This window comes from Triturus cristatus, chromosome 7 (genome assembly GCF_964204655.1).
Source record: "Triturus cristatus chromosome 7, aTriCri1.1, whole genome shotgun sequence".
Lineage (NCBI taxonomy): Eukaryota > Metazoa > Chordata > Amphibia > Caudata > Salamandridae > Triturus > Triturus cristatus.
This window is the reverse complement of record NC_140590.1, coordinates 1149944499-1149957996: the sequence shown is the minus strand read 5'-3', so window position 1 is coordinate 1149957996 and position 13498 is coordinate 1149944499. Positions and strand designations below refer to the sequence as shown.

General features: G+C 48.8%; 1 protein-coding gene across 2 annotated transcripts in view; it reads left to right on the top strand.

Moving 5' to 3' along the window:
* Window positions 1-13498, top strand: part of BRD8 (bromodomain containing 8) — a 716998-nt gene that overhangs the window by 401629 nt on the left and 301871 nt on the right. The window contains exon 21 of one of the 2 annotated variants that reach the window (XM_085618372.1): window positions 5084-5630. The exons of the other annotated variant lie outside the window; for it this stretch is intronic. Within the exon in view, the coding sequence (XP_085474498.1) occupies window positions 5084-5143 (60 nt within the window). The 3' untranslated portion in view covers window positions 5144-5630. Of the gene's footprint in view, window positions 1-5083; window positions 5631-13498 lie in introns of those variants that run through there. 2 annotated transcript variants of the gene reach the window in all.

Here is a 13498-nt window from a genome sequence, read left to right as displayed (position 1 = left end):
GGGCCCCCGGCCGCGGCCGACCGCCCGGAACTCGATGGGCCCGCTCCACGGCAAAGAACTTGCTTAGGCCTGCAGGGGCCAACTGCTGGAGGATGAGTTCCTCGACCAGGAGGTCAACCGGGCGGTCGTCAGAGGACTCCGGTACGCCTATGACACGGATGTTGTTGCGTCGGGCCCGTCCCTCGAAGTCCTCCAGCCGCCGAGCCATCTGATCGTTGACTGCCTTAATGTCACCCAGCGCGGCCTGCAGGTCCGACACATCCGCACCAAGGGTGGAGGTCCGCACATCGAGAGCCTGAACCCTCTCGTTAGTTTTGGAGAGGTCTGCCCGAATTAAGGTGACATCGATTGCCACCGTGTCGATTTTACGGGCCAGGGCCTCGTATTGCGTGGCGATGGTTTCCCTGATGCCATCAATGGCGCCCATGATGTCCTGCAGGGAAAGCTCCGGAGAGACGGTCGTGCCACCGCCGGCGGCATCCGGGGGGGGGCCGGTCGCTCCAGGGGACCCTCTGCCCTGAGTGTAGCGGTCCATGTTGTTGGCCTGGACCGGTCCCCCGCGGAGGGAGGCCTTAGTCTTACGCCCCTCGGGGCCCCCCTTGCCCCCCATGTGGTCACGGATAACGAAGGGGACCGCCGATCAAGAGTCGTAGGGGCACCGGCACCGCAGACCAGCGCCTCACCAGGGACCACAAGATAGCGGTGCGGGGGGACCCAAGGCGATGGGCACACTAGTGGCAGGTGGAGACAAGGCCTCGTGCAGGGGCCAAGGAAACACCCCGCCACAACAAGCGCCCTCGCAGGCCAGCCCCCTGAAGTCCGAAAGTGAAACCGAAAGTGGTAGGGCGGCCACTGGCACCGTACTGCAGCCGCTGTTGTTCAATTACGACACGGCTCCACGGTTCACCTTCGCCCCGGGCACCTCCGTCGGGTGGGTCCAAAAAGTTCGAACAACGACAACTCAGGATTCCCAGGTCCGATTCGAGTTCTGAAAAGAGATACGTGCTCAGCCGGTCTTCATCTACCAGATTCCATAAACCACATCAGGATATTCTCAGGATAAATTCCGAGGAGCAGCAAGGGTCCGGGGAGCCCTGTGCTCACGCGACCATCTTGGATGCGCGCTAGGCTCCTCCCCTCCTTTTCTGCATTCTTACCCTGTTGATGACATTTTGTGATAACTGGTTGTTTTCTGGGATGCGTCTTAATTTCTAGCCTGTTTGGTGTCTACACTGGTGACTACACGGTGTTCTTTGTTTTCTACCCATTTTCTGATTGGGGTGTTTTCCTGGTTTTGTGAGGATGCACTGTTGCCTTGTTTCCTGTCCTAAAGGGTACTTCGTCTGTATGACTTACAGGTATTGCTCCTTATGTTTCTGACACCATAGTACCCCTTATAGGGGACTCCACATGCTGTGCACCAGTGCAAGTCAGAAGATGGTGCACAAGGGTTCTCCTTGTCCCCCACCCCTCCGTTGTTGAGTGTTTTTCCACACCGGCTAGGGGTTTCTTTCCTTCCACTCTGTCTGGTTCCCTTCTTTCCTAGCATTCCGTCCATCATTTGTTTGCTGTAACACTTTTTGCCCAAAGTGGGATGGGTGCACGCGCACGGTGGTCACGCGGTGCGCTGCGCGCACCGCGTGCCCACGTTACGCGGGATGGGCCATGTACGCACGATGCGCTTCGCGCACCGTGCGCACATGGGGGACATATTATGCGCTTCGTTGTGAAAGGTATTCTTTTGTACATTCCTATAACTAATGAGCCATGCACAAATGGTGCCCTTCGGGCATCATTTGCACACGGGGTGGGGATAGTCTGTATAATTATTTTTTTTTAATTAATTTTAACCGTACGCGTACGGTAAGCGTAATCGGCGATTTTTCGAAAATAAATAAAATTGTTTTTTTGGGCTTGGGGGTTGTTTGGGGACACCTATATCGATGCTGGCTGGTTAAGAACTGAATATACTGCCACTTTAGATGTTTTTTGTCTTTGTTTTTGCTGCCCCCCTCAGAGTGCGAGAGAGAAAATGGCGGGCGCCGCTTCCTGGTTTCGACCGATTCGAATGTTTACTTAGATCGAACAGCCAATCAGAATCGCGCTCGCGCACGTCACCGTACGCGTACGGTAAGCGCACCGTAAGCGCACCGTAAGCGCACCGTAAGCTGGCTCAGATATATATATTGATTTAAAGGCTATTTTCTCAGAATCTACTGAACAGATTTACACCAAACCTACAAAAGGCACTTCCTTGACCTGTAGACTACCTCTCTGCCAAATTTCAAGGAACTCTGTTCAGCCGTTCGGGCTGTAGCTGTGTCTAAAGGTCCTATGGAAAAATGCATGGGAAAAACGCGTTTTGGGACCCCCCTTTTATCTCAGCCCCCGCTTGACGAATCACCCCGAGACTTTCAGGGTAGGAGCGGAGCGTAGCGCCCCACCTATTTTGAAAATTTCGCGAGGATTCGTCGACCGGCGCCAAAGTTATTCAAAATAGAATGTTGCGGTTTTCCTATGGAAACAGGGTCCTAACTATAACTACCTACTGGCGACCGCCAGTAGGTAATATATACTTTTTCATACCTATCTATTTATATATGTTTTATATGGCCATGATTGTTGTTATTGCTTGCAATGCTTTCTTAAGCCATTGGTTGGTGCTCTCTGCATTGCCTACTTCTATGGCTAGGAGCTTTCGCCCAGTAGTTTTAGCTATTGTCCGTAGAGCCTTGGTCTCTTTGGCCAGTTGACCTTTGGGGGGAGTTGTAGTGCTATGTTTATATTAAGTTTTCTTCCCTCTCTTCTTATTATTTGCCATGGTGTTTTTCCCAGCTGTGGATTCTGTTCCATACGGGGCTCTTCATGAGTTTTCTGGTGGGATGTTTTCTTCCTCACCTTCCCTACCTGGTGAGCGATCTCTCTCTCCTTTTCTTATGCAGACCGCATAGCCTAGTCGGGAATCTTTCATGGAATTGGTTTGCAAACCCTCCTCTGAGATGGTATTGCTTTGGTACCTCATTCAAAAGTAAGGAATCTGCGGCTAGTTACTTACCTTTGGTAACGCCTTATCTGTTAGAAACTAGATCTAGCCACAGATTCCTTACCGGCCAACCCATTCTCCCTGCTCTGTGAATTGATTTTCCTTTTCTTCCTGATCCCTTCTATGCACCCTTGTGCTTTCTTGGTACAAAAACAACCCATTAAAGTGAAGACAAACCAAACAACCAATGATATTAATAGAAGTGTCTCACAAAAAGAGGATTTTTTTTGGACACACTGTTCCTTTGCAGTTTCTGTACATCACTCAGCGTTTTAGCGCCAAAAGTATCACAAAAAAAACTGACATCAGTGCATCAGAGGACAGCTTATATGGACTCTACGAAGTCACATTAAGTTTACGGCATCTTTAAGGAGTCGCTCGGCGCCTTCTACTGATGCGCACAGGTACTGCTGTGGAAAAATGTCTGGATCCAGTCTGGTGCCTTGGGATGATTCAAAGGTAAGGAATCTGTGGCTAGATCTAGTCTCTACCAGATAGCGCATTGCCAAAGGTAAGTAACTTATTCTTTAAGCTCTCACTGGGCAGCTGCTGCAGAACAATTGGCCTAATAACTTAAAATATCATTCCGGGTGATGCATTGAGGGGTCGTCAGTACAGCCTACTGTGTTAGGCAACGCCACCCTTGTACACAGACTCCCAGGAGATCACGGTGGATATCTCTCAGAGCTGTATATCCATCATCAGTGGGTTCTGTAATGTGGATCAACATGCTTGACACCATTCTAGGTCGGGCAGCCAATACTGTGGTGGTGTGTGCATCAGGAATGTCTCCCATGGGTTATACTTAGTTCCCAGTTAGAGCTTTAGTCATTTCTTCATTGCATGAACAAATGTGAGTTCCTGACTTGTCACCTGGATTCCATGCAACGGTACATGTACTACAGCCTCAGGATCCACCTCACCAGTGTTCTTGTAGATCAGACTTATTCTAGTAAACCTACTGCCCCCACCCCCCAGCAGCTGTACTTAAATAAGTGTATACATACTCCTTCTTGCATAGCACAATCTGTTTTTTCTTGCTGTTGTAAGTAAGCTAAAGAAAAGGCCACTGTACTTTTCACTTGTCTGAGTGCAGCACCAATGAGGTCAGTCTTCAGGTTACATCTCGCTTCTTTACGTTACTAAGTGGAGTGTTGTCGACCCTAGATCTTTGCGGTCTGTTCTTTGGAATTACTGTGGTCTTGCCACAGTCATTTGCTAGGATTTGATGGAAGTAAGAACGTTTTCTAGATTTTTATATCAAGGTGTACTGCTTTCTGCCCAAGAGTTCTAGGTAGAGCACAGTGCCTGATTCCCTTTGGGAAGCCTCCCAACACTGCTTGGATTTACTGTGACTCTTTCCAGATCTCTGAGACCTTGGCTGGCAAACCGTCACTGTCTGGTGACAGTCAGCGATGTGTTGGTTTTATTTACTTTAGTAGACAAGAGTATTCCTAGATGAGCTCCTGGGACAGAGAAGCTGAGAGGTTCTACAGGCAGGCTCAAATTGGCTGGTGGACCCCAACTAGCATCTTCGAAGCACCATTAGCATCAGAGAGGATAGCAGCCCTTTTAGGGCCCCATCAGGACAGGTATGTCAGCAGATTGTGCCAGTAACAATATTACAATTCTAACACCATGCTGAATGTTAAAACTACTTTGTTTGATTGCACACATTTTGTATTTGATGTTTAATTAAATCTTTTTACTTTCCTTTTCCGCCCTGCTTCCTAGGCATGGGACACAGTCCTTCTCTATAGCCAAGTGTAGGAGGGACTCTGGCTCCCTAGGTGTAGGTCAAAGCTGTGCCTAGTAGTTATGAAACTCAACCTCATTCTCCTAGTGAGTGGCTCAGCCTCACCATAGCGGTGTATATCTAGTAGTTCCACATGCTACACACGCCCCAAATGTATTGGACACATTCCTACCATTATCCATTTTCTTTTACATTGTCACTCATCTTGTGAAGCTGTGTATCTTAATCCTTTCTCAACAAAACAGTCACTAATATACATTGTTTTTTTCTCTTCCATTGAACAGGACGGGGGCACCCGGGGACGCCGCTGCGCCATCGAGGCTGACATGAAGATGAAGAAGTGAGAGCCAGAGTTATGCGAAGGCAGAAGATAAAGACAGAGGGAGAACCTGGTGGAAGTAGATGGTGTATTTCTGGTAGTGAGTGGGTGCAAAAAGGCACTGAGAAAACCTCCAGATTTCTAGTTCATATCCCACCACAACTGAAGAAAATTCTGTGCAGTGATGGAAAGCCATTGCTAGATCACTTGCCCTACACCTCCCTTATGTGAGGGAACCAGCAGGAACAGGGAGAAAAGGATCAGCTTGGCATTTTCTGAAACGCCTAGTGGTTTAACCAGACGGGAAGTAGTGCCTATACAGGCAGTTGGAGTTCTTCCCTGTACCGGAAAGAAGAAGTATCCTGGACTTTGTCAGTCGCATCCTTGTGTAGCATTGGGAGTGTACATTTTTTTTCCCAGTATCTGACACACTGAGACCAAGAGCAGTGATTTTATCAGTTTATTGTAAATATGTATAATAAAATAAATACAAATGTCTCCAGATCATGAAAGCTAGTATTTTGTTTGTGAGCTTCAGCATTATACGATTGTCTTCTGTAGAGCTACAGGAAATGCTGACTTTTCTGCAGCTTTGCTATGCTTACGGTTCATACACTGAGAATACATGCTGCAGTGTAGTTGAGCTGGCATAGTTATTGGTGGCTTGGGATAGAGCTTGACTCTATTTCGGGAAATGGTCGCTAGCGTAACGAAATTTGAGGGGGGCCCTCTGCAAACTACATGGAGGACTCCGTCAGGAACTCTAAGGCCAAGGTACTGTGCTGTGGGGGGCGCCTGGAGCTCGGGCCTCCTTGCTCTTCGGGAGCTACAGGGGCCTTTGTTACGCCACTGGAAATAGTGTGAATTGATACGACATAGGAACACATTTGTTGTAGGTGTGGTTTCAAGCCCTCTTGACCATGTCTTGCATAGGATACACACAGGCCAGCTATAAGAAGGTAGAGTGAGGGTATTCTCTGTCACAGGGATTGAGAACAGTCAGGGCAGGAATTCTAGAGTCCACCAACTCATGTTCTCCGGCCCTCCTGATGCCCGCCCTTTCTTGGCTATTAACCTGTTTAATAATGGGAAGGAGATTGTACAAGCTAGCCATGACAAGCTGACATGTTTCTATACCAGATTTGAGTCTCCGAAGTGCACTGCTCTTAATCTTCCTTGTCCTATCACCAACCAGATCTCTACCCCTCTTGTTGACTTCATGACTGACATCCTTCAGATTATACCTCCCTTAAAAATATCAACTCTACAAACACTCACATATAGCCCTATCGCCCCTCCCCATCCACCTACATCTGATCTACTTCCTTCTATTAAAGCCCAGATTCAACTTGTGACTCCACCCATTCACCCATCTCATAATGATGACCCTCCCTTCACATTTTTCATATTTCAGAGCCTCTCTTAGCGGAGCACTCATTGACTTGAAGTCCACTGTCAAACATACCACCAGCATCAAAGACACTATTGTGGATGTAACTCCTTGTTTTGCAGCTTGAATCTTTTCTGTATTCACATGCTGTGAATTATTGCGCCACTAGTGGTTGGGTCCCGAATTCTCAATGTCCTAATAGTCCTTCTTTTCTTTTCTCTCCTGAGCGTCGACGATCCCACCATTTGGTGTCTAATCCAGCCTCTCTTGATGTCATACGCCCTCCCCGGAAGCTCCCATGCGTGGTCATCTTCTTCAGATTCTTTTTTTCACTGTTGGTTCTGGAAGCATAGCTGAAGGCTCTCCAATGTGAAATTAAGAAGTTTGGATGAAGTTTTATTGAGAAGACACCAAAGAAGTTCACCGAAGAGGTACTGGAGAAGAATATTTTGATCGTATACGTCAAGGCCATATCTGCTCCGCTTGATATTTAGAAAGCACCTTTCAATTTTTGCCCGAAGTTCCACCACAAATTCGCCCAGAAGGGCAAAAGGTGTGTAACCTTTTTCTCCCGCTTGACCACAAGTGCAACGACTGCGAGGCCTGTGCGAATTTCAAGCTGAAGGCGTTGAGGGCAAGTGACAAACAGAGGCAGAGACACTACGCCATGCAGGGCCAGAAACAGACTTCCATTGCTAGGAAGCCTGGGGTTGAGCGACGACGAAGATAACATTCCTAACGGGGCAGATGGAAGAAGGCTTTGACTTCAAGATGCGAATCGTCGACATTGAGAGGGAACATCGCAAGCCAAAAGGAAAAAATAGACTCTGGTAACTCCGAAAAAACATTCTGGGGGGAGAATCTAGAACACCAGACTCTAAAACACAGAGAGCTGCCTCAGCGCCGAAGAAATCGCTGACAGAAGGCAAGCAAACTCAAAAAGAACACCACAAGGACACCGCAGGCAGTCATACTCCCAAAAAGGCAACGTCGTCAAAAGATGCTCAAAGTCTAGAGGTTTCGACACCAAAAGAAGACAGAAGTTGGGAGGCGCCGAAAAAAGGCGCCAACGATACACCATCGAAGGAAACGTCAATGTTGAAAAGAAAATATTTGACGATACTCGACACTGAAGATCGATCCGCCGTTATCGAGCAGAAACAAAAACACCTCAACGCAGAAATGGCTGCACTTCTGCAGAAGAAAAAGTATTTCGATTCAGAATCCCTCAAAAGCCTTTGATGCCGATGAAACAATAGGAGAAAGATGTCGAAGAATTAGAGTCCCATTTGACACCAGAGCGACAGGAGGAGCCAGAAGAACAAGAGTTCTTTCTCAAATAAGATGATCCTGATACGATGGAAATGGGTAAGTTTCAGGACTCTGAAGGGTCGGAGTATGTGGAAACCCTGTGGCAAGACTTTGAAACAGATTCTCGAGAGGAGGGTATTGATTCTTATCCATCAAGGTCTTCGCCTCCAAATGATATTACAGTGTATGGACAACTCGTAAAAAGAGCAGCTGATAAATAAGGTTACAACTGAGGAGGAAAAAACACAATCCTGCTTCCTCTTAGAGACATTGCTGCCTTCTCAGACCAGGAACCAGTTCCTACCAATGCTGCCAAGCATTCTAGATTAAGGGAGAGAGGCCTTCAAGGAGCCTGCAATGTGCAGCGCTGTCTCACCAAGGGCAGGCAAAAAATACAAGCATTCCTCAAAGGATCCTCTGTTCATAAGAGGAACAGTCCCAGCTGACTCCCATCATTGCAGCTACAGGCAGAAAAAGGGCAAACATCCCAACTAGATTGAGACCACCACCAGGTAAAGGGAGTAAGAAGATGGATATGGTGGGCAGGAAATTTGAGAGCGGTGCAGCAACCCAGTGGAGAATTGCCAACTCAAACGCTCTCCTCAATAGATATGCATACCAGAACTGGGATGAGATGGTAGAGCTAATGAAGCACTTGCCTGAACAGTATCCAAAAAGAGCAGCTTCCCTGGTAGAGGAGGGGAAAACATTACGAATACATGCCTCAAGTCAGCACTAGACGCAGCTGACACTGTAAGTCGTCAAATGATGGCCGGAACAACACTGAGACGCCATGCATGGTTTAGAGTGCCTGGTTTCAAGCCAGAGGTACAGGCAGACATCATCAGTGCGCTGTTCAATGAGGAGCAACTGTCGGTAGAACAGTGGATGAAACCCTTCAATAATTAGAAAGGTTATCAAGACGGCAAAGTCAAAGGGAGCCTTGCAATTCAGAGGAAACCTAAGGAGACCTGCAGGGAGAGGAAGTTTTACTGGAACAACTCCGCAGCAGGGGTTTTAGGGCCAAAGCTCACACCATCACAACATTGGCAGCCCTTACCGGGACGTTCAAGCGGAAGAGCACAACCTCACAGAGAAGGAGCAGCCTTCTCCAGCAAGTGACTCTTCAAGCCATCAAGACCTCTCACACACAACACCCGTGGAAGGAAAAATGAATAACTTTTTTCAGGAGTGGAGAAAGGTGACCTCAGACAATTAGATATTAAACATCGTAAAATTTGGATACGGCATACAACATATAAAGACCCCACCAGCAAAGGGACCAAAGAAAGTGGCCCCCTCAAAAGAGGAAACGTCTTGTCTACTCAAAGAAGTAGAGGAATTGCTGGTAAAAAGAGCAAAAGAATGGGTGCCTAAAAAGAGACCAGTCAGGGAAATTTCTCAACTTATTTCTTAAGTCCAAACCAGGACAGCACTCAATGCCTGATATTGGACCTCCATTTTATAAACAAGTCCATAAAAACACAAAAATTCAAGTTGATAACACTGCAAGAAGTCATACCACATTTACAAAAGGGAGATTACATGTCAACTATAGACCTAAAGGATGCATACTTGCACATCCCAATGAATCACTGACAAATGAGATATTTGCGCTTTGTAGTAAAAAAGACACACTATCAATTCAAGGTACTAGGGAAGCAGTACAGCATATCAATGTTCTGGAGCTAAAGACAGTGTTCCTAGGCTTTAATCCCTTTCAGAAAGAGCTGTGGGAAAATCTCTTTTAGTTCAAATACACAACACAAAAACGTTTTATCTCGACAAGCATGGAGGAACACAATCCCTTCTTCAATCAAGACTAGCTCAGGAAATCTGGAAGTGGGCCAATCAGAGACAAATACATTTTATGGCAATTAATCTTCCAGGGAAATACAATGTCTAAGCATACAAGCAAACAGGCACGCATCATCCTCCCACGAGTGGAAACCCAATCAAGCAGCACTCAAACAGATATTCAAACAATGGGGAACACCAGAAATAGATCTATTAACAACGCCAGCAAACGCAAAATGCCAGTACTATGTGTCCAGACATCAACAGCACCAATTCCTGGGGAATGCTCTGTCAATAAGTTGGTAAGTGGTCAGGAATATTTGGTTACGTTTTTCCCCTGATACCACTGTTACACAGGGTAAACTTCAAATGCATACATACCAACATGAAGCCTATGCTCATTGTCCCTCAATGGGCGAGACAACCTTGGTACTCTGACCTAAAAGAAATTGCGCAGGGCAACATTCAGAGATTATCAAGACAACAAGACCTGCTTTCAATAGAAAGGGGAAGAGTTCTTCATCAGGAACCAGAAAGTTACAGTTTGGCAGCATGGCTCCTGAGGACATAGAGTTTGGCCACCAAGGTTTAACAGAAAACACAATGGCCATTCTCAGAGAAGCAAGAAGACCAACAACAAGGAAGTGCTAAATAGCCGCATGGGAAAGAAATTCCTAGTGTTGTAAAAAAATTAAATGGGGTTATTACGGGAGAACACCAATGACACAACAGTCCTTAATTATCTTACGCACCTCATATACTTCAAACAAACTTATGCTTCATTAAATGTGTATTTAGCACCAACAGTGGCCTACACAAGAGGTCTTATAGGTAGCCGTTTTTTCAGAACACTTGTAATAAAAACATTCCTGCAAGCAGCAAAAAGGATAGCACCACCTAGGCAAGTGCCAGTCCCTACATGGAACTTAAACCTGGTACTAACACAACTAAGGAGAAATCCTTTTGAACCATTACACAAGGCCTCCCTAAAGATACTCACTCTGAAAACAGCATTCATTATCACAATGACATCCCTTCGCACGGTTAGTGAACTGCAGGCTCTTACAATCCAAGAACCATATTTGCAAATCCACAAGGACCTCCGGTTACAAGCTCATTTCAAGCCTAGAGTACCGACGGAGAGAGCGGTGCCCCCTTCCTGAGCTGTCGCCAGGTTGAGGTGGGTTGTATACCCAGCAGTCTGCGGGTAATTTTCTTCAAGAGAAACAGATGGACTAAACTGAGTTCCTGTTCATATATCCTTTTTTTGTATCACTCACACATTAACGCAGCAGCACCACGAGAGGTCCTGATGAAAGCCACGCCCATGGTTGGGTTTAAGGCTGAAACATGTTGACCACTATTTCTTATTCCACCTGAGCGGTTTATATCCATACCGCGGGTGCACTGTTTTTTTTTTTTGTTTCTTTTTTTGTTTTGTTTTTTAAACCGTTTATTGCATTTTGAAATAGTTACAAGTATGGGCTTACAACCATCTGGCCGGCCGCTAGAGTGGCAGAAGCATATGACATACATACAGTAAGAGTCTCTTGGCGGTTCGGATTGGTAAATCAGGAGATAGCAATAGCGCAGGCCACATAGCTCCAAGCCCACAGTACGGTTCCCTTTTATCAAAACAGGACAACACCAAAAACCACACCCGCAAGGCAACCCGCAATCCAAGACGTCGGCACGTGCTCCTTAAGTGGGGGATCCCAACCCGCAGCCTAACTCTGAAGAGGGGGAATGGGAGCAGATCCGGGACTGGGGGCCCACATGCCCACGGCTGGGGGAGGGGGTCGGCTAGGGGGACGGAGCTGGTGAGGCAGCCGGTAGCAGTGGCGGCTCACAAATACCCCCGCGATAGGCGTTCCAGGGGCCCCAGATTTTCACCCACGCCCCAGGCTTACCCCTCGCCACATACACCACCTTTTCACGAAACATACACCAATCCATGTGTTCTTTCCAGGCCAACACCGCCGGGGGCCTCTGGGATCCCCACAATTGAGCAATGTCACGCTTAGCGATCATGTATCTCAGAGTCACCCACCGCGTCTGCGGGACCGAATAGTCATTTGGTTCCCACACATTCAGCAAGCATCTCCTCGCTTCAGGCAACAGCGCGACACGCGTAACCACACGCAGGACCTCATGCACACCACGCCAGAATCGCTCCACCTTTGGGCACTCCCACAGAATATGCATGAAAGTTGCCAAAGCACCACATCCACGCTTACACAATCCATCCCCAGCAAAGCCCATACGTAGAAGCCTTGGCCCCGTCACGTAAACCCGGTGGAGGATCTTAAGCTGGACGAAGCGAAGGCGAGCCGGGATGGCCACCTCCTTCGGAGAGGCCACCGCGGAAATCCAGTCCTCGTCGTCCAGTTCCAGCCCGTCGGCAACCCAGGCCTCGCGGAGACTAGTCAGCAGGCACGATCTGTCGTTGATCAGTTTTTTATATATAAGGGAGATCGTGCTGTCTGGAACATGGCCATCCAGCACTCTGTCCTCCAGGGGGAAAGACTCCGGAATGGACGCGACATCCGGGAAGACGGAGCCCAGCGCGTGGCGGACTTGTAAGTACCGAAAGTACTCACTGCCTTGCAGCTGAAACTCCGTCTGCAGCGTCTCAAAAGTTTTGAATCCCCCCCTCGTCCAGAGATCTCCCACTGTGCTGATTCCGATCGTGTCCCACTTCTCGAAGCCCTTCGATGTCCACAGGGAGCCCAACCTCTCAGACGCATATAGCGGTGACGCCCGGGTCAAACGGTCCTTCCACCCCATAGCTGCATTAGCCGCGTGCCATACACGCACCATGACGCGCGTCGGCCCCGTCAGACGGGAGTCGGGCGCGCCAGAGTAGAGCGCTCGATTGTAATCGCCACCGGGCAGGAGCATCTTGTCCATTTCAAATGCCGGGTTCAAGGCGGGCCCGTAGAGGCCATGATTAATTGCAGCTAGCTGGGAGGCCCAGTAATACCGTTTAATATCCGGGAGGGCAACCCCCCCATCGTACCACGGGAGCGTCAATTTAGCCAGAGCAATACGCGGCCTCCCGTCCCAGAACAGGCGCCGCTGCAGGCTCTCCACCTCACGGAAGTAGCGCGCCGGAACCAAGTCCATCGTGTTCTGGAGCGCGTACAGAAAGCGCGGCAAAGACATCATCTTAAACAAGGCCGCTCGGCCAAGCGGCGAAAGCGGAAGACGCCGCCAACGCGCCACGTCCTCCTTCAAGCGCTGGAGGGGGGGTAGCAAGTTCCGCTCGTAGCGGGCCTCCGGGTCCAGAGTAATATATATACCCAGGTACCGGAACCCCTGGGAGGCGATCTGGATCGGGCAGTCCCGTGGTAGGGCCGGAGCCTCCCCAGAAAGCACATATACGCAGGATTTCGCCCAGTTGATGACAAGGCCTGAGTTCCGACCGAAGGAGCGCAAAATATCAACCAGGACAATCAGCGATTTACGCGGGGAGGCGAGATACAAAAGGATATCATCGGCGTAGAGGGACACGCGGTCCTCATGCTCGGGGGTCCAGCGGAGACCACGGATAGAAGGGTGCCACCGCAGCCACTCCGCCAAGGGCTCCAAGGCCAGTGCAAACAGGAGCGGCGACAAGGGGCAACCCTGACGCGTGCCCCGTCCCAGCGCGAATGGGGCCGAGACTCGCCCATTCACCACCACCTGCGCCAATGGGCCCGAATACAACAATTTGACCCAGCTAATGAATCCCGGTCCAAATCCAAATTTCGCCAGCATCGCCCAGATGTATGGCCACTCAAGCGTGTCAAACGCCATGGTGGCGTCTAAGGACGCCAAGATGGCCGGCTCCCGCACAAACGGGACACGCGCGAGCACCCCGTGCAAGCGTCGCAGATTAAG